Below are 26,145 nucleotides of genomic sequence, written 5' to 3'. Positions count from 1 at the left end.
GGTCGGGGAGGGGGGAATGAAAAGCATAGGCAAAGCAGGGTGAGGGAGGGAAAGTAAGGGCGGGCAAAGGCCAGGTAGCAAGCACAGGTGTATCCAGAGGCTGGGTGGCCTGAAGTGGGGCTGCCCAAGAGCCAAGAGTGAGAGTCCTTTGTTCTGAGGACTTACATAGTTGGTGGGATCAGATGAAGAAGTTACATGTTGATTGACAAGTAAAGGTGGTGCCAGCTTTCCTGGGGGGGCATGAATGCCCAAACTTAGGTATGTGTGGGGGTCTGTTAGCCTGAATCCTTATCTTCCTCAAGACCCCATTCATTCATCTTATTGTAAAATAGATACATGACAGGAAGCAGTTCATTAAAGTTGGGGCAATTACACAAAGTTATTTAAAACAGATAGTGACCAGAGGCAGGCAATTAACCAAAGCCGTTTTGTGGGCTTCTTCCTTTGGACACTGTGGTCCCTCTCCCACCTTCCAGGCCTTGGGATGAAAGAACGGTTTCAAGGCTTTCCTTCCCAGACAGTGGGGACGATACATAGAATTTCAGGGACCGCCCTCCTCCCGTGCTAACATGGTGTTTCTTGTGATGTCAGAACACCTGGCAATATTATCAAACCAAGCTCGGGCCTGCTGAGTTAGTGGGTGAGACGTGCCTCCCTCCTCCTCCCTGCCTTGGTTCACTATCCTACATAAGACCCTCTTGAAATTTTGAAAACATTTTACTTTTTTTCTTTTTGTGTCTCAGTGCATGTGATTTCTTTTTGATCTATCAAGTTCATTTTTTAGGTGAAACTTTGTCAACTACGGGCAATTTCATATGGTCCAATGTAATGTATTAACCTAATGGGCAAAATTCAGATTTGTTCATATGCCTCTGAATAACATTTTTTAAAAGGCTCTGCCATTTTACCCCTTTCGACAGTGTATAAAAATATCCAGTTTCTTCTATTCTTTCCAACTTGATATTATCAATACTTTTTATAAACTCATGGAGGCAGTTAGGGAACACCTTATGCCTAGTTGGTGAGCCCAGGTGACAACTTGGCCTGGTGACTGGTCCCTGGGGGGCAGTCGTGTGGGACTGTATGCTAACCTGCAGCCTCTGCCCTCACTGTGGGCCATTAATATCAGGATTCCTTGATGTGAGGGGAACCCTCATCCCCATCCACTTGGTGTTAAAAATACTATGAGAAAAGGAAATAATTTTTTAATCTATATAAAAGAGAAACTACCCTTAAATTCACATCGCTTATGAAAATGAGGGTCCTGCACATCTGATAGAGGAAATGGCCTTTCCCCAGTTTTCTAAACTGAGCCAAAAGTCCTCTATTTGAGCTGGGTAACCATATTCCTAACCAAAGCAGGGAGAGTGATGATTGGTAGGATCTCTGGGAATCCTTAAACTCTCAGACCTCTGATCTCCTCTGTTTCATTTAGCTCCACAAACCACAGCTTTTGAAACTTTGGAGAGTGGGCTAAAGTCTGGACCGCGTTAGCAACTGCAATGTCTCTGAGATCAAAAGAACCAAAATGTGGATGCAGAAGTGAGTAGTGGAATGGGGAAAAATATGATTGTGACATTAGGAACTGTCGCTGTCCTCCCTGGGTGAGCATCCTATTCAAGCGATCGTGACTCAGCGGTGACACAAACAGAGCCACTTCCTTCCTTCCCAGACAGTGTTCAGCAGAAAATGTTGACGTAAACGTGACTACACCTGTGTGACAGCATCTTCATGAAGTCAGGTGAGAAGAAGGAGGACCAGAGGATCCAGTCCGGAATGCCGTCTTGAACAGAGGCTTTATTGAAGTCTACCCTAGTACCCTAAATTATAGTTGTAAAGTTCTCTGACTACAAGCAGCCTCTGCTTGCCCTTTGTAAAGTCAGAAGATAATACACTTCTACCCTTACCAAGTGGTAAGCCACCATGAATATGTAAATGCTTTATTTCTTGACTCTCACCACACCTCTATTGCAAAGAACTGATTTTCCCCGTAAAGAATCTGGCTTTCTTTCTCAGGCACAAAACTGAGTCAGATGTTGGAGCATCCCAGCCTTATTTAGATTGATGAATCTACTTAAGTTTCTGTTACTCTGACTTTCCAGTAAGTTTTGTTTTCTCTTCCTGCTACGATCAGCCTAGCGGCTATTGGGGGAAGAGAAATTAAGTCATGGTGGCATAAACAAGTTACACTGCGAGTCAATGTCCACCTGGACTGGATGCAGCCCTAGGAAACAAAGCCACTGTGCAAACAATTTCAAGGGTGAAGACTACGCATGTGCTTCCTATGATCCCCAGCAGTGCAGTGTTTTTACTCAATTAACTTCTCCCACGACAAAACTGCTGAGTCCCTCAATCCACAGCTGGCCATCCCTAGGAGTTCTGTGACTGAGAGCTTCTCAAAGTTCAGAAAAACTCCTCTGCCTCCCACAGACCTCAGTCACAGAGCGATCGTTACTTATTGTCTGGACTGCTGGGGGACTGTGGACAGACGCATTAGCTGACTCACTAGACTGGAATGGAAGCTTTCCAGCTGCCATGGATTGTAAAATGCTCTTCAAAGTGTCCATTTTTACTCATAGGAACATTATTTTCCTGCTGTTCCAATATGCCTCCTCGCATCGGTTATTATGAGGAAGCAAAAGACTAGATACACCAAATTTATTGTTTGAAAAACTCAGTATCATAAAGATACAAATCCTCCTCAAATTAATTTACATATTTAATGTAATTCTAATTTAAAGCCCAATAATTATTTTACAATCAGCAAAAACAAAAGAATAACATTCCTGAAGATGGATGAGTCAGGGAGATGTGTACTACCATATGTTAAGATGCCCTATAAAGCCTGTTTATAAAAGGTCACTGCCATCAACCATTGCCAGCAGGAGTCCCCAGCTTAGCGTGTAGTAAAAGTAGAGACTTTACTCAGTTAAACAGTTTGCAAACCCAGGAGTCAGGCAGCTTCTGTGGAAACTTAAAATGCCTACCCTAAGACAAAGGGAGTTCCAGTTATATAAGGTGCCCACCTTGGTCTCATGTTTGCCCATTTCTATGTAAATAATGAATCCAAATTTGTATAGTTTGATTTGTTCAAATAACACTGTCCTGACTCGTCAGAATCAGGGAGTCCTGAGTGGTCCTTATGGAGGTACTCTCATTGGTTGCTAACAATGCAAATAAGGACAGAGCTCATTGGAGTGGATAGGTCTCAGGCCAACCACTGGTTAAATTATGATTTTAACAACTCCTATATAGGATTCTGCTCAGACTGCACAAATACAGTGCAGGAGGCTTAGCAGCCCCGCTGGTGGCTTTTCCCTGAAGAGGCCCTCTTGCAAACAATGCGCTGCTAGACTCTAAAGTTGGACCCAGTTAGCCTAAGTCGTCCTTGTTGACACCTATATTCCTTCTGCGGGGTCAACAAGCTATAGTATCAACACAATGTGGTATTGACACAGGACAAGGCAACTGGGAATAAAATAGCATAGACTCTAGGAAGAGAACCACATATATAAGAAAACAGTTTATGATAGAATTGGCAGTTCATGTCAGGAATGATTTAAATTTTTTCATGGTTCTGGGACAATTGGTTATACCTAAGGAAGAAAAGAAGTTGGATACCTGCCTCATACCACATACAGATATTATTTAAAGATAGATTTAAGACTTTGGATATAATAAACACCAATAAACCATGGAAGCACAGATATGATCATTGTCTCCATACTCATGAGTTCTAGCCTAGGTTACCAAAGGAAGACAGAAAACCCTCAGCCCCCTTAGCCAGGGCCTGCCCCTTCTAGTGATCTCTCCAAGCCCAACTTACCCCAGAGGAGCAGAGCTGTTAAGAGCCACATGTTGTCCCCAAGGTGATGGCACCAGTGACATCTGCAACATGCAAGACATGGAAGAGAATCTGCTGAGGCATCTGGAGCCAAGATTAGGAAAGAGGAAGGAAATTGCCTCTTCTGATCATGTTCATCCTGTTCCTTTTCTGGGAAATGCATCCAGAATTCTCGAAGCATGCGCTCCCCTTTCTCATACTGCTCAGCCTGTCTCCCCCAGTAAGAGACTCTGGGTTTGGGGTTTATGAAACTCTAAGAATCCAAGGGAAGGGCTAATGTTTTAGGACATTCTCTTCTGAATATTCCCCCTCTACCAACTACATTTCTTTTGGGGCTAGAATAGGGCAAAGCCTCATTTTTTGAAACTGGTTCAAAGCCTGGCTAATCCCTCCAAAACTGGATCAACTGAAACCAGATTATTCTCCCTCAGCCTCTATGGGACGTGTGAGCAGTGACTCATCTGTAAGAGCTCCTCCAACACACACTAGCCTCTGTTCCTCTGGGAATACGTGCGAGATCGGTTTCCCATTTTCGTTTAAAAAGAAAGAGGCCATCTTTCTGAAAGACATTATGCAGGTGTTTATTTTGCATGATATGTACTGTTTTGAAAACCTTTACTGAGTATTATTTTATATTTTATTTTTGTCATTTCAGTTGAGAAAATAAATCTAGTCCCTACTACTCCATTGTTGCTGGAAATCTGGTCTGTTACTAGTAATATTTTAGTCCTTAAGTGGTAGGTTCATAGCTGTTTATTTGCTTATTGTGAATCATAACCATATACACATGTATTGTACATTCTTTCATTTGCATAAAATATTACATAACTCTTTTAAAGTTCTGAAAAAGAAATAAAGATTTCTTTTCTTTCCATGGGGTAGACCAAGGGCAAAAGAAGTAGGAAGAGTTTGTGGTCAACCTCCTGCCTTCTCTACCTTCCTGACTCCTTCCTCTACCCCTATGGTCGCAAACCATCTTGACCACCTGTCTACTGCCCATGTTCCCATGACTCTGAAGGTGTTTCCTTACACACCACGATGGTGGAGGGAAGTGGTCCTAGCTTAGGGAAAAGGAAAGATGAGAACTCTCATACTGTAAGATCCAGCAAGCCACTGTGGTCTCCTCTTATAGTGTGGGACTATATGAAGGCCTTTCAGAGTAGTGCTGACTCACACTCAGACAGTAAAAGTTAGGGGAGGGGTTTATGTGAAGAGTTTGTGTAACAAAACAGACTATGATTTATAATGATTTGATTTAAAGAGCCTAGGAAGAAATCTCAAGGGCACACAAGAAAATTAGTCAAAGGGCTTGATGCATACATTCATGATGACAAAGTGGGATGGGGACAAGGAAATGGACAAGGGCATCCAAAGTTAAAATAGTCTATAAAAGACAAATGATAACACTACCATAAACTAACCATAAAGACTAGATGAAAAAATATAAAGTCATAGATGAGGATTAAATTTTTAAAAGTTGGTGGATTCACTTTGAGGATACAAGAACCAGAGAAAGACTTGACAGATTAAGAAGTAAGAATAAGAATAAAAAAATAAATTGAATTTCTAATGAACATGCAAAATTAAACCAATGAGGGACTTTTTATAATGAATGGTAGTTGAAGAAAAACTTAGGTAAAGTTTATCTGAATCTCCTGAAAAAGACTTGCAGCGTTAGCAAGTATAAAAAGGAATATTGCAGCTATTCAAGGAATAAGTCTATAGCATACAAAACATATGGAAACATTGAGGAAAAATTGTACTGTAGACACATATATACATTATTTACCTGAAATTTAGTTGATACGTTTTAATAGTTCCTAAAATATATGGCTGTTCAAGAAAGAATGAGTAGGGAATAAAGGATTATTGACTGCTTTTTTACTTATAACCAATGCAAAAATAAAATAATTTTGTCAATTCTTAATGAGATATAAGTTCTTTTACCTTTTAAAAATATATCAAGTAACTGTTCACAAATTATAATTGTAAGAAGAAAAATATTTTAGTTAAAATAGGCAAGTAAGATCAAAGTCTATGAGAAAAGTATATTTGTGAAATGATTTTAAATATATGAGTCCTATGAGGATGATGGTATTATAAAATATCATCAAATACATGGAAGTACATAGGTCACATTTAGATATAAATTCTCCTCATAGTCCTTAGGAATGTCATGATTTTCATTGGCCATTAAACACTAGCGACTACTCTGCCTTAGTTAAATGTTTGTTCATTTATCTCGTGGTTCTTTTTCCATGGGTTTACATTTCCTCAACATTTGGAAACTATAGGTTCTTCTCAGAAAAAAGTAGTTCACCTTTCCTTCACTTCTCTTCCACAACAGCGCTCATTCTCCTGGGCTTCCCTGGTTGGTTGAGTGAGTAAGTTCACTCATTTTCAAACAAGCAACTATTTTACTACAAAGCAGAAATTGCAAGGGACAGGGTGGGTACTATTGTACACTATTTTGTGAGAGTGTAAAGGAAATCAAACTGTCTGGTTTTCAATTCTGCTTTCACTTTTTATAATCGCAGACAAGTTACCAAATTTCTCTTTGACCAGTTCCTCATTTGTAAAATAAACATCACAATAGTGTCTACTCATAATTTATGGTGAGTATGCAATGATAAATTACATATAAAGTGTATTTTCCTGGCACATAATAAATGTTCTCCAAACACATGCAGTGATGATGGTAATGATGACAGACATCTGACAGCAACCCTCCAAAGAAAAATATTCATTTCTTTCAACTGAGCAATACTGATTCTTGAACTGTGTCCTACAGAGATAAGTGAAGCATTTAAAACTAGGTACAAGATTATGCTGGTCATAACAATAAAACATTAGAAATGACCTGCATGTCTATGAAGAAATGTTGATAAAATAAATTACAATGCATCCATGCAGTGGAAAATTCTGAGAACCAAATAGTGTCGTAGTTATAAATATAGAATTGAAAGGTAAATTTCAAGCAGCCGAGGCTTCTCATGTCTCTCCCAGAGTATCCTGAGTTCTTCCTCACCCGCTTTCCTGGCTTTGCATTTGTATCAGTCAGCTATCTCTCTATAAAAATGTCCAAATCTCAGTGGGACACAGCAGTAAGCATTTATTTCTCACGTGAAGATTGCAGGAAAGCTGGGGCAGCTCGGCCTCATAATAGCCAGAGCGTGTTCTTATCATAACAATCAGGGAAACAGGTGAGGATGCACAATTGTATGGAAAGCTTCCTAAAGTCTAGATTGGACTTAGCACCATGCTGTTTCCACCCACATTCCATTGGTTTCATTGGCCAGTGAAAGTCACGTGGATGAACCAAAGCCCGGGCTCAGGCAAATGCCCGCAGCCTCCCACAAGGCTGTGCGGATAGTGTAGATTCAAGGTGGGGTGAGAAACTGGGGCCCTCAAGTCAATCTGCAACGTTATTTGTCATTTTTAACTCTCTTGTCAGTGAGATCGCTACCTAAGTCCCTTTTGCTCCCACTGAACTCATCCTAGTTTCTGCTTCGTATTTATTTTCTCTTAACAAAATAACCAAAAAAAAAAAAAAATCCTCTTTATATTTGAACAACTCTGCCTCCTGAAACAAGTCACTTTGGTAGCATAGAACTTCCCTTCTACACTCTGATCTCCCTTCTTACAGGTATTTCCACTTCTATATGAGTTACTTTTCTTCTCTATAGAATTTACATTAAATATATAATTTCCTTAAACTTAGCTAAGACAAACATTCCAAATTCAGAATGTCTTTCGGAAAGATGGCTTTTTTTTTTAATGAAAATGGGAAACCGATCTCGCACGTATTCCCAGAGGAACAGAGGCTAGTGTATGTTGGAGGAGCTCTTACAGATGAGTCACTGCTCACACGTCCCATAGAGGCTGAGGGAGAATAATCTGGTTTCAGTTGATCCAGTTTTGGAGGGATTAGCCAGGGATTAACCAGTTTCAAAAAATGAGGCTTTGCCCTATTCTAGCCCCAAAAGAAACGTAGTTGGTAGAAGGGGAATATTCAGAAGAGAATGTCCTAAAACATTAGCCCTTCCCTTGGATTCTTAGAGTTTCATAAACCCCAAACCCAGAGTTTCTCACTGGGGGAGACAGGCTGAGCAGTATGAGAAAGGGGAGCGCATGCTTCGAGAATTCTGGATGCATTTCCCAGAAAAGGAACAGGACAAACATGGTCAGAAGAGGCAATTTCCTTCCTCTTTCCTAATCTTGGCTCCAGATGCCTCAGCAGATTCTCTTCCATGTCTTGCATGTTGCAGATGTCACTGGTGCCATCACCTTGGGGACAACATGTGGCTCTTAACAGCTCTGCTCCTCTGGGGTAAGTTGGGCTTGGAGAGATCACTAGAAGGGGCAGGCCCTGGCTAAGGGGACTGAGGGTTTTCTGTCTTCCTTTGGTAACCTAGGCTAGAACTCATGAGTATGGAGACAATGATCATATCAGTGCTTCCATGGTTTATTGGTGTTTACTTTATCAAAACGATGGGAAGGGAAACTCTGAGGCAACATTAAGCCTGAAAGCATCATGTCATAATAAAGTCCCATCAATCATCACCTGTAGGCTTTTCCATACCATTAGTACCTGATTTTGGGAAAGGAGGTAGAGAGAAACTAAAGAGACCTAAGCTGGCCCCTTAAAGTCTATGTTAGTTCTATCTCCCTAATTCTCCCTTTCTTTTCTTCTTCCATGGACAAACTGATGATGTCTCTATTGTTTGGTCGCTTACAGTTCCAGTTGATGGTCAAATAGGTGAGTAATGGCTAACTCAACTTCTCTTCCTCCAGCACACTCCTGTTTCCAAAATCTAGATTTTATATTCCTAAAGAAGACAGTATAGGGAGAGGGTAGAAAGGGGGAAAATTTGTAAATTATATGAATTCCCCTATATTCAGAATGTGATTTTGATAAAATCCTGGTTTTTAAGGGTTCTCTCTAAGATATACTAAATGAGTTTTGACCTCTGCACTTAATGCCTATATAGCAAGAAAGGACAAGGATTGCAAACCTGCATAAGTAGCCCTGCTGGGGTTTCCAGTATCCTCCACACTAGTCCCCTTACAAGAAAGCTGAGTAATTTTTTTTCTCCTCAGAGAGGATCAAGCAGACACTGGGCAGTTAGAAAGGGAGGGGTTTGAATCTTGATTTCCAGTGCAGGTGCTTATTAAGGCTCGAGATGAACCCTCAAAGGTAATACAGCAAATCTACTTCAACCTAGTTGCAGTAGTTTAAAACCCTGTTTCATTGTTTATCCCATTTCATTGGGGATTTTTAGAACCCCAAATCGGCAACACCCAGATTTCATAACATGAACAGAGGCCTCTGCAGTTGGGTCTGGACATCCCTCATGGCTGGATTTGTAGGTTCTCTCTTGCTTATTTTTCAACCTAATCTAAATATACATTTTTCCCTAGTGCTATCTACAAAACCTCCCTATTGTTCAGAGCCTTTCCTTTTATGCCACTTGTTTTTGTTCCCGTTTTCCCCACAGCAGACCTTGCAAAGTCAGTGCTCACTTTGCAGCCTCCGTGGGTCAGTGTATTTTCAGAGGAAAGTGTTACATTACGGTGTGAGGGAGCCCACCTGCCTTGGGACAGCTCTACACAGTGGTTTCTCAATGGCATAGCCATTCAGACCTTGACCCCCACCTACAGCATCATCGCCGCCAGTGTCAATGACATTGGGGAATACAGGTGCCAGACAGGTCTCTTGCTGCCAAGTGACCCCATACATCTGGAAGTCCACAGAGGTAAGTACGGCATGGAGACAAGAGCTGGAGTTCGCAAGGTCTTCCTTTGCGTTTTTTCCTTTCTGGACATCGGGTGTGTGTGTGTGTGTGTGTGTGTGTGTGTGTGTGTGTGTGTGAGTATACTGATTTGTCTGAGTATGGGTCTCAGCTCTGTGTGCCTGCCAGGTCAATAAAGTCAAGATCATCAAAAGATCACATCAGAGTCCTCAAACTGTGTCCCCAAAACACTCGACTGGGGCAGGTGTGAGTAGGGTATCTAGAGTAAAACTCAGACCCTTGGAGTTTGTCATTATTCAAAGTTACCTAGTTTTGTTTAAAAGTTATACCCACCCATAGTAAATAATACTAATTTGGAGAAATGGACAATGATGAACAATAAAGTCTCCCTCCTATCCCAAACACCTAGCCCTGCAGACAGCTTCCACAGAAACAAAACTGTTAATAATATAAACTTTAAAACAAGTGGTCGGTAGAATACTCTGTATACTATCCTACACCTTTTATCACTTAAAAGACTGTGAAGGTCTCTTTATATGAATAGAGATCTACCCCATACTTGCAAATGTCTGCCTTATAGCTGTGCTATAATCAATTTGACCGTGATTGCTAAGCTTCTAGTGTGTTTCCATGCTTTGCCTTTACAAGCGCTGCTACAGTAAACATCTTCGTACATATTATCTGGGGCGCATTTCAGTATATCTGTAGGATAATATTCTGGACATGGAATTATTGTGAAACTTTATTTTATTTATTTATTTTTAAATTTTATTATTTTATTTTATTTTATTTATTTTTTTTATTGATTATGCTGTTACAGTTGTTCTATTCCCCCTTTCATTCCCTTCCACCCTACCCCCCATCCCCACCATTACCCCCCCTTTAGTTTATGACCATGTGTCTCAAGTCCTTTAGATTCTATATTTCCCATGCTATTCTTGCCCCCCCTTCTATTTTCTATCTACTGTCTATGCTACTTATTTTCTGTACCTTCTCCCCCCTTCTCCTCCTCCCACTCCCCTGTTGCTAACCCTCCTTGAGATCTTCATTTCTATGTTTCCACTCCTGATCTAGCTGTCCTTTTAGTTTGCTTTTGTTTTAGGTGTGGTTGTTAATAACTGTGAGTTTGTTGTCCTTTCACTGTTCATGTTTCTTTAACTTCCTTTTCTTAGATAAGTCCCTTTAACATTTCATATAATAAGGGCTTGGTGATGATGAGCTCCTTGAATTTGATCTTATCTGAGAAGCACTTTATCTGTCCTTCCATTCTAAATGAAAGTTTTGCTGGATAGAGCAATCTTGGTTGTAGGTCTTTGGATTTCATGACTTGGAATACCTCTTTCCAGCCCCTTCTTGCCTGTAAGGTCTCTTTTGAGAAATCTGCTGACAGTCTGATGGGGACTCCTTTGTAGGTGACTGTCCCCTTATCTCTTGCTGCTTCTAGGATTCTCTCCTTCATTTTAATCTTGGCTAATGTAATGATGATGTGCCTTGGTGTGTTCCTTCTTGGGTCCAACTTCTTTGGTACTCTCTGAGCTTCCTGGATTTCCTGGAAGTCTATTTCCTTTGCCAGATTGGGGAAATTCTCCTTTATTATTTGTTCAAATAAGTTTTCCACTGGTGGCTGTGCCTTTCCCCCTTCTGGTACCCCTATAATTCGGATGTTGGAGCGTTTAAAGATGTCCTGGAGGTTCCTAAGACTCTCCTCATTTCTTTGAATTCTTGCTTCTTGACTCTTTTCTGTTTGGCCATTATTTGCTTTCTTCTGGTCCACTCCATTGATTTGAGTCCCAGTTTCCTTTTCATCACTATTGATGTCCTGTGCAGTTCCATTCATTTCAATTAGTTTCGCCTTCATATATTTGTCTAATTTGTGGCTATAATCAACCAGTTCTGTGAGGATCCTGATCACCAGTGTTTTAAACTGTGCATCTGAGCGTTTTGCTATTTCTTCATCACTTAGATTTATAGGTTTCGGGGCTTTGAGCTTTTCTTGAGCCATTTTTGGTCTGTTCGTGCCCTTTAAGTGTGAGGAGGGCGCCTTGGACTCCCAGGTCGCTGGGTTGTGACGCTGTATGTGGGGGCGTGGTCAGAGCGGGGAAATGGCGACCCCCTCTGCTGTTTCACACAGCTTGGTGAGGATCTGCGCCTTAGGTGGTTCACCTGGGCCGGGCCACTCAGAGTCGCTGGGTTATGACGCTGTGTGTGGAGGTGGGGTCAGAGCAGGGAAATGGCAGCGCCCTCCACTGCCGCACACAGCAGGGACCCGCTGTGCCCCGGTCCAACCGCCACTCCCTGGCCTGTCCGCCTGCGCACAAATGCGCGACCACAGTCAACACGCAGCACCGCTCCCCCGCTGTCTCCCCTGTGGTCGCTCACCTGGTTGCTCGCTCAGTCGCTCACTAGGTCCAACCCTGCGCCTGGATTCCGCACGCCTGGATTCCGCACGCCTGAGTCCTTCTGACCGAGTTTTCCTGTGCAACCCCGCTTCACCAGCGCTGGTTTCGCCCCTTACCGGTCAGGCTGAAGAATTTGTTGTTAACGGACTTCCGAAAAGTTCAATTTTCTGTGTTCTGGCTGTGTTTTCTATTGCTAATATTTAGTTGTCTCTAAACTTGGTTGTGTGAGAAGGCACTGCACATCCACCTATGCCTCCATCTTGGCGGAAGTCCTTATTTTATTTTATTTATATTATTTAATCAATTAGTTTTTATTTTTATTTATTTTCTTATTTATTTTTATTTATTTTCTTTCATTCTATTTATTTATTTTATTATATTATTATTTATTTCATTTCATACAGTCATTTAATATATTTATTTTGTTTATTTTATTCTATTTTATTAATTTTATTAATTTCATTTTATACAGTTATTTAATGTATTTCATTTTATTTATTTCATTTTATTTATTTTGTTATTTTGTTTTATTATCATATTAAACTTTGATGAATAGAAGCAGGAAAAAAGCCTACCATCTACTTCAGTCTGTAAGAGGTTTCTACGTCAATAGGTGGAAACTGCAATACTCTTTAGGGCAAAATGTTTCATTATTTGGGAAAAATCATTCAAACAGATTATTTAGTTATTCAAAAGCATTAAGCTAAAACTTCTGTGTAATTGACAATGCAAAAGTGAATCCATCCTGGAAGCAGAATTAGATTTGTGTAGACTAGGAAACGTGTTTCCTAGGAGGAAACGTGTTTTAGCTAAGGAAACATTAGGAATGTCGGGGAAATGCTAGCTTTACCCTGTGTCTGTTAGGCCTCCGGGACTCAATTCCTATGCTAGAGAGGTGAGGGGAGCTGACAACTCTTTTAATGCAAGGCTTTATGTGGTTTGAGCCGTTCCAATTGGATGAGGCAGGTCTGAGCCCACTAGCTGAAAGCTGATTCCAGGAACTCCCCCTAAAGGTCGGCTTAGCCAGCAGGGACACAGAGCTGGAAGCCGGCAGTCAGTCTGTGCGGCTTGCCCCTGAAATGCAGGGTGCAGGAGCGGCCCCTGCAAGCAGTGGCTCCTAGAGTCCGATTAAGAATTTGAGCCCAATTAACCCTAAGGAGTCCTTCTTGGCAGCTATATCCTTCCCAAGTCAACAATTATATATTTTTACATGGTATTTTAATGTGAATTTTATTGAAGTATAACATACAATAAACCTGAAGTGTACACATCAGTGAATTTTCACAAAGTAAATTACACCCAGATAAATAAATGTTCCCAGAGTCACAGACTCTCCCTCCAGCCCATTTCTAGTCACCGCCTCCACACTGACTTCCAACACCATGTTTTCACCTGTTTTTTAACTTCATATAAATGGATATAGTACAGTATAGTATCTGCTCTTCGTGTCTGGCTTCCTTTACTCACATCGATTGTAAGATTTATAGATGTTGTAAAGTTGCAGTTCTCATCACGGTATAATATTCCATATTTGTCCATTTTATTGGACTGTTGTTGGGTTGTTTGCAGTTTGGGTCTCTGTAGACACTCACTGGGGACTCCCTGTGCCTGTCGGTAGGTGCATGTGTCTGTCGGTAGGTGCATGTGTCTGTTGGAATCGCCTACGAGTGGAATTGCTGGGGCACAAAATGCATATATATTCAGCTTTAGTTTTCCACAGTGGCCAGCACGCATGTCACACTCTCGGTGTGAGAGTTGTGGTTGCCCCTCAGCAACAACAGCGGGTGTTTCCTGTAGTTTTCGCTGTAGCCATTCAGAGGCATGTGCAGTAACATCACACTACGGTTTTCACCTGCATTTCCCTCGTGGCTAATGATACTGAGTATTTTTTTACATTTATTATTTACTTGGATATCCTCTTTTGTAAAGTACCTGCCTAGATTTTTTGGCAATTTTTAAAAATTGTTTTTCTGCCTCTTCCATATTGACTTGTAGGAGCTCTTAATACATCCTGGATATGAGTCCTTGTTCAAGTGTAGTAAATACCTTCTACTCTGTGGCCTGGCTTTTTGTTATCTGAATATGTTGTTTTCTTTTTCAACAAGCAAAAGTTTTTAATTTTACTACAGTACACTACATCAAGGTTTTTGGTTGATGTTCTCTGTACTGTATTTAAAGATGTTTGCCACGGTCAGTCAGCCATGGAGGCTTCAGTGGCAGTTACACTAGCTCCCGGTCACTTCGGTTTGTCTGTGTGTGCTGAGACCAAGAAAATACAGCTGGTCCATGGACCCAAGTCCCAGTCCTGTGGTTTAAAATGAGTGTCTCTACCTTACTCCAAGGTGATAATTAAAGACAGGGAGAACGATTTTTTAGTAGAAAATTAATGTCTGCTAAAAGCCAATGTTTGATATATAATACTCTTATCTTTTAAGGCTAAATATTTTTAATTTTATTTATAAATTTCTGTCTTTCTTTTACTCGTGATTTATTTAGAAGTGGTTTTGGAGCATGGTTTTTTTCCTCGTCATTGATTTCTACTTTTAGAGAAAGTGTTTTCTCTGAAAGTGTCTTTGGCATTCCGATCAGAATTTCTGTTAAATATGGTATGGTTCCCTGATATTTGTGGAAAACTGCTTTTGTGGTGTGGTATGTGTTCAATTTGTAAAACTGTTAGGTGTGCATTTGGAAAGTATGGGAATTATGGATGTGAGGGCGATCTGGCTGCGGCATCTGTCACCCCAATGATCGCCAGGGTTGGAATCATCACCAGCATTTTGGACGGTTTCGGAGGGAAGTTTTTTGAAATTCCCCACTGTGTTTGTGGACGTGTGGGGGCGGTGCAGCCTTTGAGCACCTCTTGGTGGAGAACAGGACTAGGGAGGAAAGCGTGCAGCATCCAAGGCTGAAACCCGTGTTATGCACAGCGCCGGAATGCCTGCCTTCCCCCTTACGTGAGCTCCAGGGGGGGAAGAAGCGCTACTGTCTCTTCTTTGCTTCTGTCCTCTCAGAACCTCATGCTCATTTAGCCAAACCAACTGCCCAGGGTAGGGAAAAAGAAGCATTTTTAGTTATGTGTAGAGGTGCCCATCCAAAGTGGGGGCCCATTTGACTTGGAGCTTGTTGTTACCAGCTATATCACTGATCTGCACATATGTATTTCTATTCATTTAGAAGCATAAATATGTCTGGATATGTTTGCCATGTGTGTTTGCCTTAGTATATGTGATCCTATGAACAAATTAGTCAGGAGTTGAGTATATCAGTTTTTTATTGCTGTGTAACAAATTACCACCGACTTAGCTTCAAACAACATACATTAATTATCTTGCCATTGGACGGGTACTCTGCTGAGGCTGCCATCAGGGTGCTTGCTGGGCTGTGGTCCTTCCTGTGAGTCTTCCAAGCTCACAGGGTCGCTGGCAGACTCCAGCCCCTTGTGGCTGTAAGGCTGAAGTCTCTGCCTGTTTGTGGGCTGTCAGCTGGAGGCCCCCTGCCGCACGCCTCTGTCACAGGCCGTCTCATGGCACTTCAGCTCACGTCTTCAAGGCCACCAGGAGACTCAGTTGGACAGCTAACGCCGAGTCTCATTTAATGTAACAACGTCATGGGAGGACATCCCGCCCATCATATTCTGGTGGCTGGAAGGGGATCAGACAAGGGTGTGACTTACTGGGGTCATCTTAGAATACTGCCTACCACACATGTTAAAACTGTTGTCCCAACCAACCTCTAAGATCAAGTAAGGGAAGACAAGAAGGGGCTGTGCTCAGGGCTTTTCTGGTAAAGGTTACTTTTCTTCCGGGCAAAGCTAAGGAGATTTGAGGAGTGGGAGATAGGCCTCAGATTCAGCAGAGCTCTAGGGTGGGGTGTTCAAGGAGAAAGACAAAGCCCCCAGTGTCTGACTTCCTTAAGGGTACCTGTGCCACTGTATACAGCATTTTGGGCCCCCATTTTCCAGATTGGCTACTACTGCAGGTCTCTAGCAGAGTTGTCACAGAAGGGAAACCTCTGGCCTTGAGATGTCATGGATGGAAGAACAAGCTGATATACAAGATACTTTTCTACCACAATGGCAAGACCTTTAAGTTTTCTCCTTGGAATCCTGAATTTACCATTTCGAAAACCAGCGTGAGTCACAATGGCATCTACCACTGCTCGGGCTTGTACGGAAGGCCTCGCTTCACATCAGCAGGAGTAAATATCACTGTTAAAGGTATTGTATCTGAATAGTCATAGAACTGTAGCTTGAAGGACCAGTGAAGCCATCATAAATGATTGCTTCAATTAGCAAATGAAGAAACTGAGAACCTGCCTTCTTGAAGGTCACAATACGACCAGTGGCCAGGGGTGAGCGGAGGTGGGGGTCAGGGAGGACCAGAACGGAGGTTCTCTGGGTCCCAGTCTGTTGCTCTTCCCAGAATACTGTGGCGCCCTGTAAATAAACTCAGGAGTTAATTTTAAGGCCAGGGCATAGTGAGGATCCATTTCATCAAGGAGGATCCATTTTATTTTATTTGCATGAAATAAAGAGTCACTCGAGTAGGTAGAAAATAACCCAGGGAATCTCATAAAAGCTCCACAGCAGGTGTGTCCAACCTGCAGCCCGCAGGCCACACACGAGGACTTTTTTGCTTATCTGCAGTGGCAGATATAGTGAAAACTATGCACGGCCCTATTTTTGATCATTGGTTTTTCATTAGTGTTTGTGTATTTAATATGTGGCCTAAGACAACTCCTCTTTTTCCCCTGTGGCCCAGAGAGGCCAAAAGGTGGGATTCGCCTGCTGGAAACGGAGGCCAGGAAGACATTAGGGCTTGGTTATACTTTCTGTCCATCTCTCCAGGGAGATGCAACCTCTCTGGTTGCGCTGCTTCCTGAACGTCTGCCGTCTGAGCAGCTTCCTCTGTCCCAGTTGCACATGGCCTTTGTCGTGACTCTTCCATGGACTTCATCTCAGTACTCATAACCCCGAGCAGCTTTTTTCTATCTGAAAAAAGTAGTTAATTCCTATGGGAAAGAAAGTATTGTCCCAGATTATCTTTTGAGGCAGGAACACAAGTAATGAGACGCTGAACTGGCTAGGGTGTGGGTGTATACACTGCTGGCCAAACATTACCCAAAGGCACGGTTGTATAACGAATATCATGGTTATTCAGGGCAGCATGAACTGTGTAGAGGATTCTCCCCAGGAGGCTATGAGCAAGCTGGTAACTGTATCTAAGAGGAAACTCTAAGAGTGCCTCTCTGCTGGAAGTGGAAAAAATTGTATTTTATGGATACACTCGGTGGAGAAAGGTTCCCAAAGCGGTGGGGGAAGTATGTCTTCCGTAAAAATGAACCTTAACTCTGAAGCAGGCAATTGTCAACTTTTTCTTTAGAGCTGTTTCCAGCCCCAGTGCTGAGAGCATCCTCCTCACTCCCCCTGCTGGAGGGCAGTCCGGTCAACCTGAGCTGTGAAACGAGGTTGCTCCCTCACAGCCCTCTTGTGCAACTTTACTTCTCCTTCTACGTGGCAAATCAGACCCTGGCGAGCAGGACCGAATCCTCTGACTACCAGATCCGAGCTGCTGGGAGAGAAGATGCCGGGTTCTACTGGTGTGAGGCCACCACAGAAGATGGAGATGTCATCAAGCGCAGCCCCGAGCTGGAGCTTCAAGTGCTTGGTGAGAATGATGGGAACCGACCAGCACAAGAGAAGATGTTCCCTTTGTGCCAATCGGACTGTGGTCTGTTCATGGCTTGGACAGGAAAACGCTATGAACAGGACTTTCTGCTCTTGATTCACAGCTTCACTAATCTCCATCACATTTTCTTTCTTTTCCTCTTATTTCCTTTCCTTTCTCTATCTATGTCCTTGTTTTTGTCCTTCCCTCTTTTTTCTCCTATATTTTCCATTCTCTCTCTCTCTTTCTCTGTCTCTTCTTCTTATCCCTCCCTCTGCCCCTTCTCTCTCACCAACAACCTAATCAGCAATATACTGAGTCCTTATCTATTATCATGTGATCATGATATCAATACATATCTATTATCTATTATTATCAAGGACCTCATGTGGCAGGCTGGTGAGGTGAGGATTTTCAGAGCTGCACACGAATACCTGCCCAGGTGTCTGTATCTGGCTGAGGTGACAGGACTGTGAGCTCCAGAACAAAAAACTCCATGGGAAAAAAAGAGTTCATCGTCAGTTCACATTCATTTCAAGTATATTTCAAGTAGAAATAGCAGTTGTCTATGAAACTAGGGAGAAAGTCCAGCAACAGGGCCCTGGCAGTGAAGGTCTTCTGAGGAGCCGGCCCCTTGTCCATATACCACAGGGCCCACCCGGAGCCGCCTACAGCTGCTTCCTGCCCCCTGAAATCACTGCCGTCTCCACTGGGGACAGGAGTGGCTGGCAGGTCTCAGTCAACCGTTTCTTCCACACATAACCCAGTCAGATGCCCCTGGTGTCTGAACAGCATTTCTTCTCTCTCATTTTCTCTCACAGGGCTCCAGTCACCAGCTCCTGAGTGGTTTCATGTCCTGCTGCATCTGGTACTGGGAATAATATTTTTGGTAAACACCATTTTCTGTGTGATAATATATAAGAAACTGCAGAGAAAGAAAAAGTGGATTTTAGAAATTCCTGTGGACTCTAGTCATGGGAAGAAGGTCATGTCCTTCTGTCAAAAAGATAGATGTTTAGAAGAAGAACTGAAATGTCAGGAACAAAAACAGCTGCAGGAGACGCCCCAGAAGCCCCAGGAGAAGGGGGACCAGGAGAAACAGCTCTGAGGGTGCTCGTGAGTCAAGACAGGCCCTGCACCTTCCTTTCCATGAGCACGGGGCATAAACATCCAAAAGGTGAGGGACGCCAAGATTGTGAGTGCCATGGCATCCGACCAACTCTTAAATAAAGCAAATGAATGAGCTGACTTCAATGGAGCAAAACTTGGAAGTTTTATTAGAGATGATTTGATGCGAGACCTCCTCCAAAGCAATCTTTAAAGACTTGAAAATCAAGTCTAACCTGATTATCCTATTGGGTATCTTGAGCAATATTTCTGGGGAAAGGGTAAAAAGGTAAGTGTGTGTATATATACAAGAGATTAAGACAGAGACAAAGTGAGAGAGACAGGTTGTGAGGGTACAAGAGGGGATAAATAGTATAGAACAAAAAGAAGGAAAACTACCATACAAATAACTTTTGAGAGGTGACTTCCAGCCAAGATGGAGGCATAGGTAGACATACTGTGCCTCCTCACACAACCAAAAGAAGGACAACAACAATTTAAAAACCAAAAACCAGACCTGACAGAAAATCCAACTGTAAGGAAGTCCGACAACGAAGGAAGTAAAGAAAAAACATTCATCCAGACCAGTAGGAGGGGCAGAGGTGGAAGGCCAGGACCAAGAGGACTCATAGCAATGCAGCAGCTGGTAAAGCACGTGGTCCCACACTCGCACGCAGATAAACCAGATGAAATAAAGGGGGAGCGGGACAAACCTCGCAACCCGGGGTCCCAGCACAGAGAAATAAAGCCTCAAACCACTGTGGGGGTGGAGGTGGCAGTAGGAGACACTCCAAGCCTCACGGGAGAGTTTGTTGGAGAGACCCACAGGGTCCTAGAATATACACAAGCCAACCCACCTGGGAACCAGCACCAGCAGGGACCAATTTAACTCTGGGTAGTGGGGGAGGTGATTGAAAACTGGCAGAGAGAAAAGCAAACAGCACTGCTCCCTCTCAGACCCCTCCTCCACATATAGCGTCACAACCCAGCGTTGTGGGTTGCCCCGCCCTGGTGAACACTTAAGGCTCTGCCCCTTATATGTAGCAGGTGAGCTGAAAAAAAAAATGGCCCAAACAAAAGAACAGATCAAAGCTCCATAAAAAATACAACTAAGTGACAAAGAGATAGCCAATCTATCAGATCCACAGTTCAAAACACTGGTGATCAGGATGCTCACAGAATTGGTTGAATTTGGTTGCAAATTAGATGAAAAAATAAAGGCTATGCTAAGTGAAATAAAATGTACAGGGAACCAATAGTGATGGGAAGGAAACTGGAACTTAAATTAATGGTGCGGACCAGAAGAAAAAAAGAAACATCCAATCAGAAAAGAATGAAGAAACAAGAATTCAAAAAAATGAAGGGAGGCTTAGGAACCTCCAGGACATCTTTAAATGTTCCAACATCTGAATTATAGGGATACCAGAAGGAGAAGAAGAACAGCAACAAGTGGAAAACTTACTTGAACAAATAATAAAGGAGAAGTTCCCCAATCTGCCCAAGGAAATAGACTTCCAGGAAGTCCAGGAAGCTCAGAGTCCCAAAGAAGTTGGACCCAAGGAGGAACACACCAAAGCACATCATAATTACATTACCCAAGATTAAAATGAAGGAGAGAATCCTAGAAGCAGCAAGAGATAAGGAGGCAGTTACCTACAAAGGAGTGGCCATAAGACTGTCAGCTGATTTATCAAGAGACCTTGCAGGCAAGAAGGGGCTAGAAAGAAATATTCCAAGTCATAAAGGCAAGGACCTACACCCAAGATTGCTCTATCCAGCAAAGCTTTCATTTAGAATGGAAGGGCAGATAAAGTGCTTCTTGGATAAGGTCACATTAAAGGTATTCATCACCAAGCCCTTATTATATGAAATGTTAAAGGGACTTACCTAAGAAAAAATATATACAGTAAAATGACAGCAAACTCATGATTATTAACAACCACACCTAAAGCAAAAACAAAAACAAACCAAGCAAACTAGAACAGGAACAGAACCACAGAAATGGAGATCACATGGAGGTTTAGCAACCAGGGAGCGGGAGGGGGAGAGAGGGGGGAAAGGTACAGAGAATAAGTAGCATAGATGGTAGGAAGAAAATAGACAGGGGGAGGGTAAGAGTAGTATGGGAAATGTAGAAGCTAAAGAACTTGTATGTATGACACATGGACATGAACTGAAGGGGGGGAATATGGGTGGGAGGGGGTGTGCAGGGTGGAGGGGAGTGAAGGAGGGAAAATGGGACAACTGTAATAGCATAATCAATAAAATATATTTAAAAAAATGAGCCAGGTGGTGAAAGACAAATACCATATGATCTCACCTTTAAATGGAACCTAATCAACAAAACAGAAAAGCAAACATTCACCAGAGACATTGAAATTAAGAACAATCTGACAGTAACCAGAGGGGAGGAGGGGACAGTGGGGAGAAGGGTTTTCAGGAACTACTATAAAGGACACACAGACAAAACCAAGGGGAAGGGTGAAAGCAAGTAAGGGAAGTGGGTTTGGCTGGGGTGGGGGGAGTGGGGGGAAGATGCAGACAACTGTAATTGAACAATAAAATAATTTAAATAAATTAAATTACAAAAACTACTTCTGAGAGGCAGTGAAATGAGCTTGCCTCTCTGAGTGCTCAGGCCGGTTACGTCAGCTCTCCCCTCCGTCCGCACATTGGCAGGGGCCGTGCCCGCACATCTCACCAAGAGTAACTCGCCGTGAGAAGTGGGTGCATTACTTTTACCTTTCCATTTGAGGTTTTTCATAACCTCTCCGTGTGCAGCGATAACCAAGGATCTTGCTTGACTGTCCTTGTCCCCTACCCTAAGGACTAGCAGAAGGTAACTGCTATTTTTCTTAATACATTAATTCCAGATCGCCCAGCTTGGCACTGCAAGGAGCAGCTTCAGTGGGGAGGGGGCAGTGACCTGACAAAGCCCCAGCTCTGACCTGTCACAGACTTACTTTACCTTTCTGGTTTTCTGGATGCTTATGAACTAGCTTTAAGATATGCTCCTCTCCTGCTTGGCCTCCATTTTGGAGACAAAATGTTTCCCTGCTATTCCACAAAACAAGCTGAGATAAAACTGACATGTATGAATATAACTTTACCAAAGCTTAGGAAAAAAAAGGGGGGGGATAAACAAACCTAGCAACATACTTCTAGATTATTTGGTTTAAAAAAAATGTAGCTCACCACCAAACGAGGACACAGCCCGGCCTAGCCTGTTCTGGCTCCACGTGGCCGGGCTCACCTTCAACGCCCAGGCCACCTGAAAGCACCTTCCAGCAACCTGGGACTTGAAGCAGATGGAAGCGCACCTGAGCCCACTGCTTCCCTAGATTGTGGACAATGAGAATGTCCTCTCACCCTCACCTTCAGGAAGCAGTGCAGCAATTACCATCTCAACAGAAGTCCAGCAACTCCAACATTTTTATTAAAGGACATGATCCTATGTAACAGCAGAAGTTTCATTGATTGCACAGAATGTTTTGTCTTATGGGACAGGGAAACAGAGAAAGGAGGGGAGTTGCAGGGGTGAGGCCCATAGGGAAAGAGTCCCGAAGGCCCTCTGGAGAGGGACTGTCTGTAGAAGACACTGGCCTGAGAAATAGGAGATTGAAGCAGGAAGTGACATTCACGCCACAGCAGAGAGTCCCTCCACCCACAGAGGGAGGAGGATTTCAGGGAAAGGGCTCCCTAGGGTAGAGGGTCAGGGGAGACATGGGTAGAGGCAGGGAACTAATGACCTGGGCTGAAGCTAGGGCACCACGAAGTGCTTCCCCTCCCCCACTCTCCTGTGTTTCCTCTCCAGACTTTTCCATGCTCATAATCTTTGTCACAGAGATTATGTCATAATCTTTTTTTCTCATATGTATTTCAATGCTTAAAAAAATTCACTTGATTATATCAATTTCTTCACTGAACAATTTGCATGTCAGTCTGCCCTCATCTCTGGCTTTTATCTGTTCTTGGATGTCCCCCGAATCGAGGCCTGCCTGCCTGTTCCCCAAGCCTGAGAGCTGGGTCTGAGCAAGGCCTGGGACCACCTCACACTTTCTCCAGGTGGGCCCTCAAATCTTTCTCCAGAAGCAGAGTGCCCTGTCCTTGGTCCTTGGCCCTATACATTTAAGGATCCGCTCCTCTTTATTTTTTTTTTTAAATTTATTTATCTTTAGAGGGGAAGGAAAGGAGAAAGGGAGAGAAACATCAATGTATGGTTGCCCTTTGCGCATCCCCTGCTGGGAACTGGCCTGCAGGGAACCGGCCTGCAACCCAGGCATGTGCCCTGACTGGGAATCGAACCACGATTGTCTGGTTCGCAGGCCCGAGCTCAATTCACTGAGCTACACCAGCCAGGGCCACTCCTCTTTATTTTTATTCCATCTGGAACTGGAGACACAAGCCACATGTGGTTGTTGAGCACTTTATGGCTAGTGTGACTGAGGAACTAAATTTTTAATTTTGCTTAATAAATTTGAACTTAAATGGTCACATGTGGCTAATGGCTACCATACAGGATGGTACAAATCTAAAGGATGGAAGTGACCCCAATTATGCCTTTATTCAACTAAGCAGACTGGTCCCTGCAGAAGCTTCGATGGATTCTGGATATAACTGCAAGCTCAACTAAGTAGTAGCCACAATCATAAGCTGCCACGCCAGACACAGTAGCTCTACCAGAGAAAATTGGTGTGGCCTCAGGCACGTGGTATGTGACCAATGATGTGCATTCTTTTCTGTCTGAATCACAAATTTATACTAACATGGAATGTACAGTATACAATATACAGTTCTGTCCCAGATTGAAGCCAACTCGACCTCATCTTCATCATCCTGCAGAACTTCATATTAATCCATCACATTGACGGCATTATGTTAATCAGGCCAGATGAGCAAGAAGTGGCAGCAGCACACTGGGGAAACTTGGTGCTCCAGAGGCTGGGAGATGAACTCTGAAAGATTCAGGGAGCTACCACATCCGTAAGCCCAGTAGTCAGGGCCTGGCCTCAAAACCGTACTATTGCATCCTGTCCCCCACCTTCAAAGAAATCGCACTTGGTGGCCTTTGCAGGCTTTACAAGCAGAGTATTTCATGTGTGAGGATCCTTCTTGGGCCCATATCAGGTAACGCTGGAAGGCTGCCAGCTTTGAACAGGACCTGGAGCACCGAAGAGGGTACGGATGCAGGTGTGCATAAAACAGCTCCATCTCTGTGCCTGCAATTGCATTTCACTTTTAAATTTCAGGCTTTGACCTCTGACCCGCCTCACTGTCCTTATCAAAGCTCTCTGGTTGGTGATTATCTGTGCTCCTTAAAATGGAGCCATAAACATTTTTGTTACTAATGGCTGGAATGGCAGGACCATCAAACCAGTAATAGTATTTGTTATAAGCAATTGCCTATCACAAGACCACCAGAAAGTATGGTGAGCACTGCACCCTTGGTTCCTTTGTCTTGTCAGTCATTAGTACCTGAGTTATAATACTAAAAAAAAAAAAAAAAAAAGTACGGCAACAGGAATCTGCAGTGAAGAATCACTGTAGTGATTCTGTGCAGAATCTGTGCAGAATCTATGCAGACTGCTGGGTCATCTGTTCTGCTCCACCCCAATATTCCTATAAGTAAATCACTCTACAGTGAACAGTATTATAGTCTATGGAGTTGCCTGCTTCATTTGTCAGTCTTAACATATATTCTCATTATGGTGGCCATTACAACTTTGCCCCACCATGGGACAAACAGGCTTTCAGTAGGTCAAAGCTGGAATGCAGGAAGCCTCTACCACTTGGGCCAGATAATGCAGCGAATTTTGTGGCACTGAGAGTATCAGGGGAGAGAAAAGGTACTGCGCAGAATCTGGCAAGAGCCAGCTGGAGAAGCATAGTGCAATCCCCCTGTGATTCCAGAGCAAAGCTGTGCCATCTGCAACAGAGATGTCTTTTGAAAAACAACTTTTAGTGTGCTTTCGGGCCCTGGTAGGGACAGAGAAGTTTTTTTTTGTTTTATTTTGTTTTTAATCACTAGGTGACAATGAGGACAGAACCGCCCATCATGAGCTAGGTATAGTTAGATCTTCCAAGTCCTAAGGTCAAGGTGGCCTAGTGACAATTTAACAAAAATAGTACTTTTGAGACAAAGCAGGACATGAAGGCACAAACTGTATGAGCAGGTAGCTCAGGCACCTATGGCACCTACCAGCATCTTTGGTTACATGGGCATCCCTTATGACCAGCTGAAAGGGGAGGAAAAAAGTTTAAAATGGACCAATTCAATATGAGGCTGCAAATTGAAAATTTACAGCAACTCACCGGAGGCTTTTTAAGGTAGTGGTGGGTCGAGTCATCCCAATTGGCAGGGTTTCAGGTGGCAAACTAAGTCACCCACTTCGTGCATACAGAGAAATCACCCCAGCTGAGACTGTATCCAGACTCCAGGTGGGAGCAAATGCCCTGACTGGCTGATCGAGGCACATAGAAGGAAGATTAGAAGAGTAAGAATAGGGATGTCTGTGGTGGAAGCATGTGGATGGGTACAGGGCCATGGGCATGAAGTGTGAAGATCTTTTTATCGTCCATTAAGCAGAGAACATCTCCCAAGTAAGAGACACTCAGTGTAATGGAAACAGAAGCAGACCAGCTACAATAACAGAGAGAGACTACACATGGCCCAACACCACTGACTCTCACCAAGGCTCACGCAGCTAGTACTGCTGCCAAGTGTTGCACCAGCCGGCAGCAGAGACCAAGGCTGAGCCTCTGCTGGGATTCTATACCTCAGGGATACCACCTGCTACCTGGTATCCCATTAGCTACACTGGGCCCCCTCCATCCTGGAAGGGCCATCAGTGTTTTTCTCACAGGAATCCACATGTACTCCAGGTATGGGTTTGCCTTTCCTGCCCCACCCCCGGCTCACACAGCACACTCGCCAGGGGCTTTCCGAATGCCTGATCCTCAGGCATGGAGTCCTGCACTGCAGAGTATCTAACCAGGCCAGCAGGAGTGAAAGTGCAGGCGCGGCCGTGACCGCCGGACTTGGGCAGATCATATACCGCACCGCCCAGAAACTGCTGACTGGCTGGCCTAGAAGAGTTGGACAGTCTGCCGAAAGAACATCTGGAAGATACAATGGAGGCACCATTCTCCAGGATGCCGTATATTCACTGTGACCCCCATGGAAAGAATATATGGGTCCAGGAACCATGGAGTGGAAGGGCAAGCCCACTTCCTGTTGCTCTTCACCAAGAGCAACACAGTAAGGTGAAGACTTGAAATGTATGCCTTGGCTGGTGTGGCTCAGTGGATTGAGCCCTGGCCTGTGAACCAAAGTGTTATTGGATGGATTACTGGTTGGGGCACATGCCTGGATTGTG

At 43.4% G+C, this 26,145-nt stretch overlaps 2 protein-coding genes across 4 annotated transcripts in view; one reads left to right on the top strand and one right to left on the bottom strand.

The window, feature by feature from the left end:
• Nucleotides 1–3,896, bottom strand: part of LOC119035238 (myomegalin) — a 32,385-nt gene extending 28,489 nt beyond the window's left edge. For both annotated transcript variants that reach the window (XM_037126542.2, XM_053656036.1), the window contains exon 1: nt 3,827–3,896. In XM_037126542.2, the coding sequence (XP_036982437.2) occupies nt 3,827–3,857 (31 nt within the window). In that variant the 5' untranslated portion in view covers nt 3,858–3,896. The remainder of the gene's footprint in view (nt 1–3,826) is intronic.
• A 4,204-nt stretch (nt 3,897–8,100) lies between these two features.
• On the top strand, nt 8,101–20,841 carry FCGR1A (Fc gamma receptor Ia). 2 transcript variants are annotated; one of them, XM_053655860.1, is made up of 6 exons: nt 8,101–8,174; nt 8,583–8,603; nt 9,346–9,600; nt 15,958–16,212; nt 17,378–17,662; nt 18,484–20,841. In XM_053655860.1, the coding sequence occupies exons 1-6, from the start codon at nt 8,144–8,146 to the stop codon at nt 18,768–18,770; spliced, it is 1,134 nt and encodes a 377-aa protein (XP_053511835.1). In that variant the 5' UTR covers nt 8,101–8,143; the 3' UTR covers nt 18,771–20,841. The 2 variants fall into 2 exon arrangements, with proteins under 2 accessions (XP_053511835.1, XP_037022773.2); XM_037166878.2 differs by having other exon boundaries at nt 9,343–9,600.
• Nucleotides 20,842–26,145: the final 5,304 nt, after the last annotated feature.

This window comes from Artibeus jamaicensis, unplaced genomic scaffold, assembly GCF_021234435.1.
Source record: "Artibeus jamaicensis isolate MK-2021 breed Jamaican fruit bat unplaced genomic scaffold, CSHL_Jam_final scaffold_1689, whole genome shotgun sequence".
NCBI lineage: Eukaryota > Metazoa > Chordata > Mammalia > Chiroptera > Phyllostomidae > Artibeus > Artibeus jamaicensis.
Note: the sequence above shows the minus strand (reverse complement) of the source record. Positions and strands in the feature narration are given on the sequence as shown.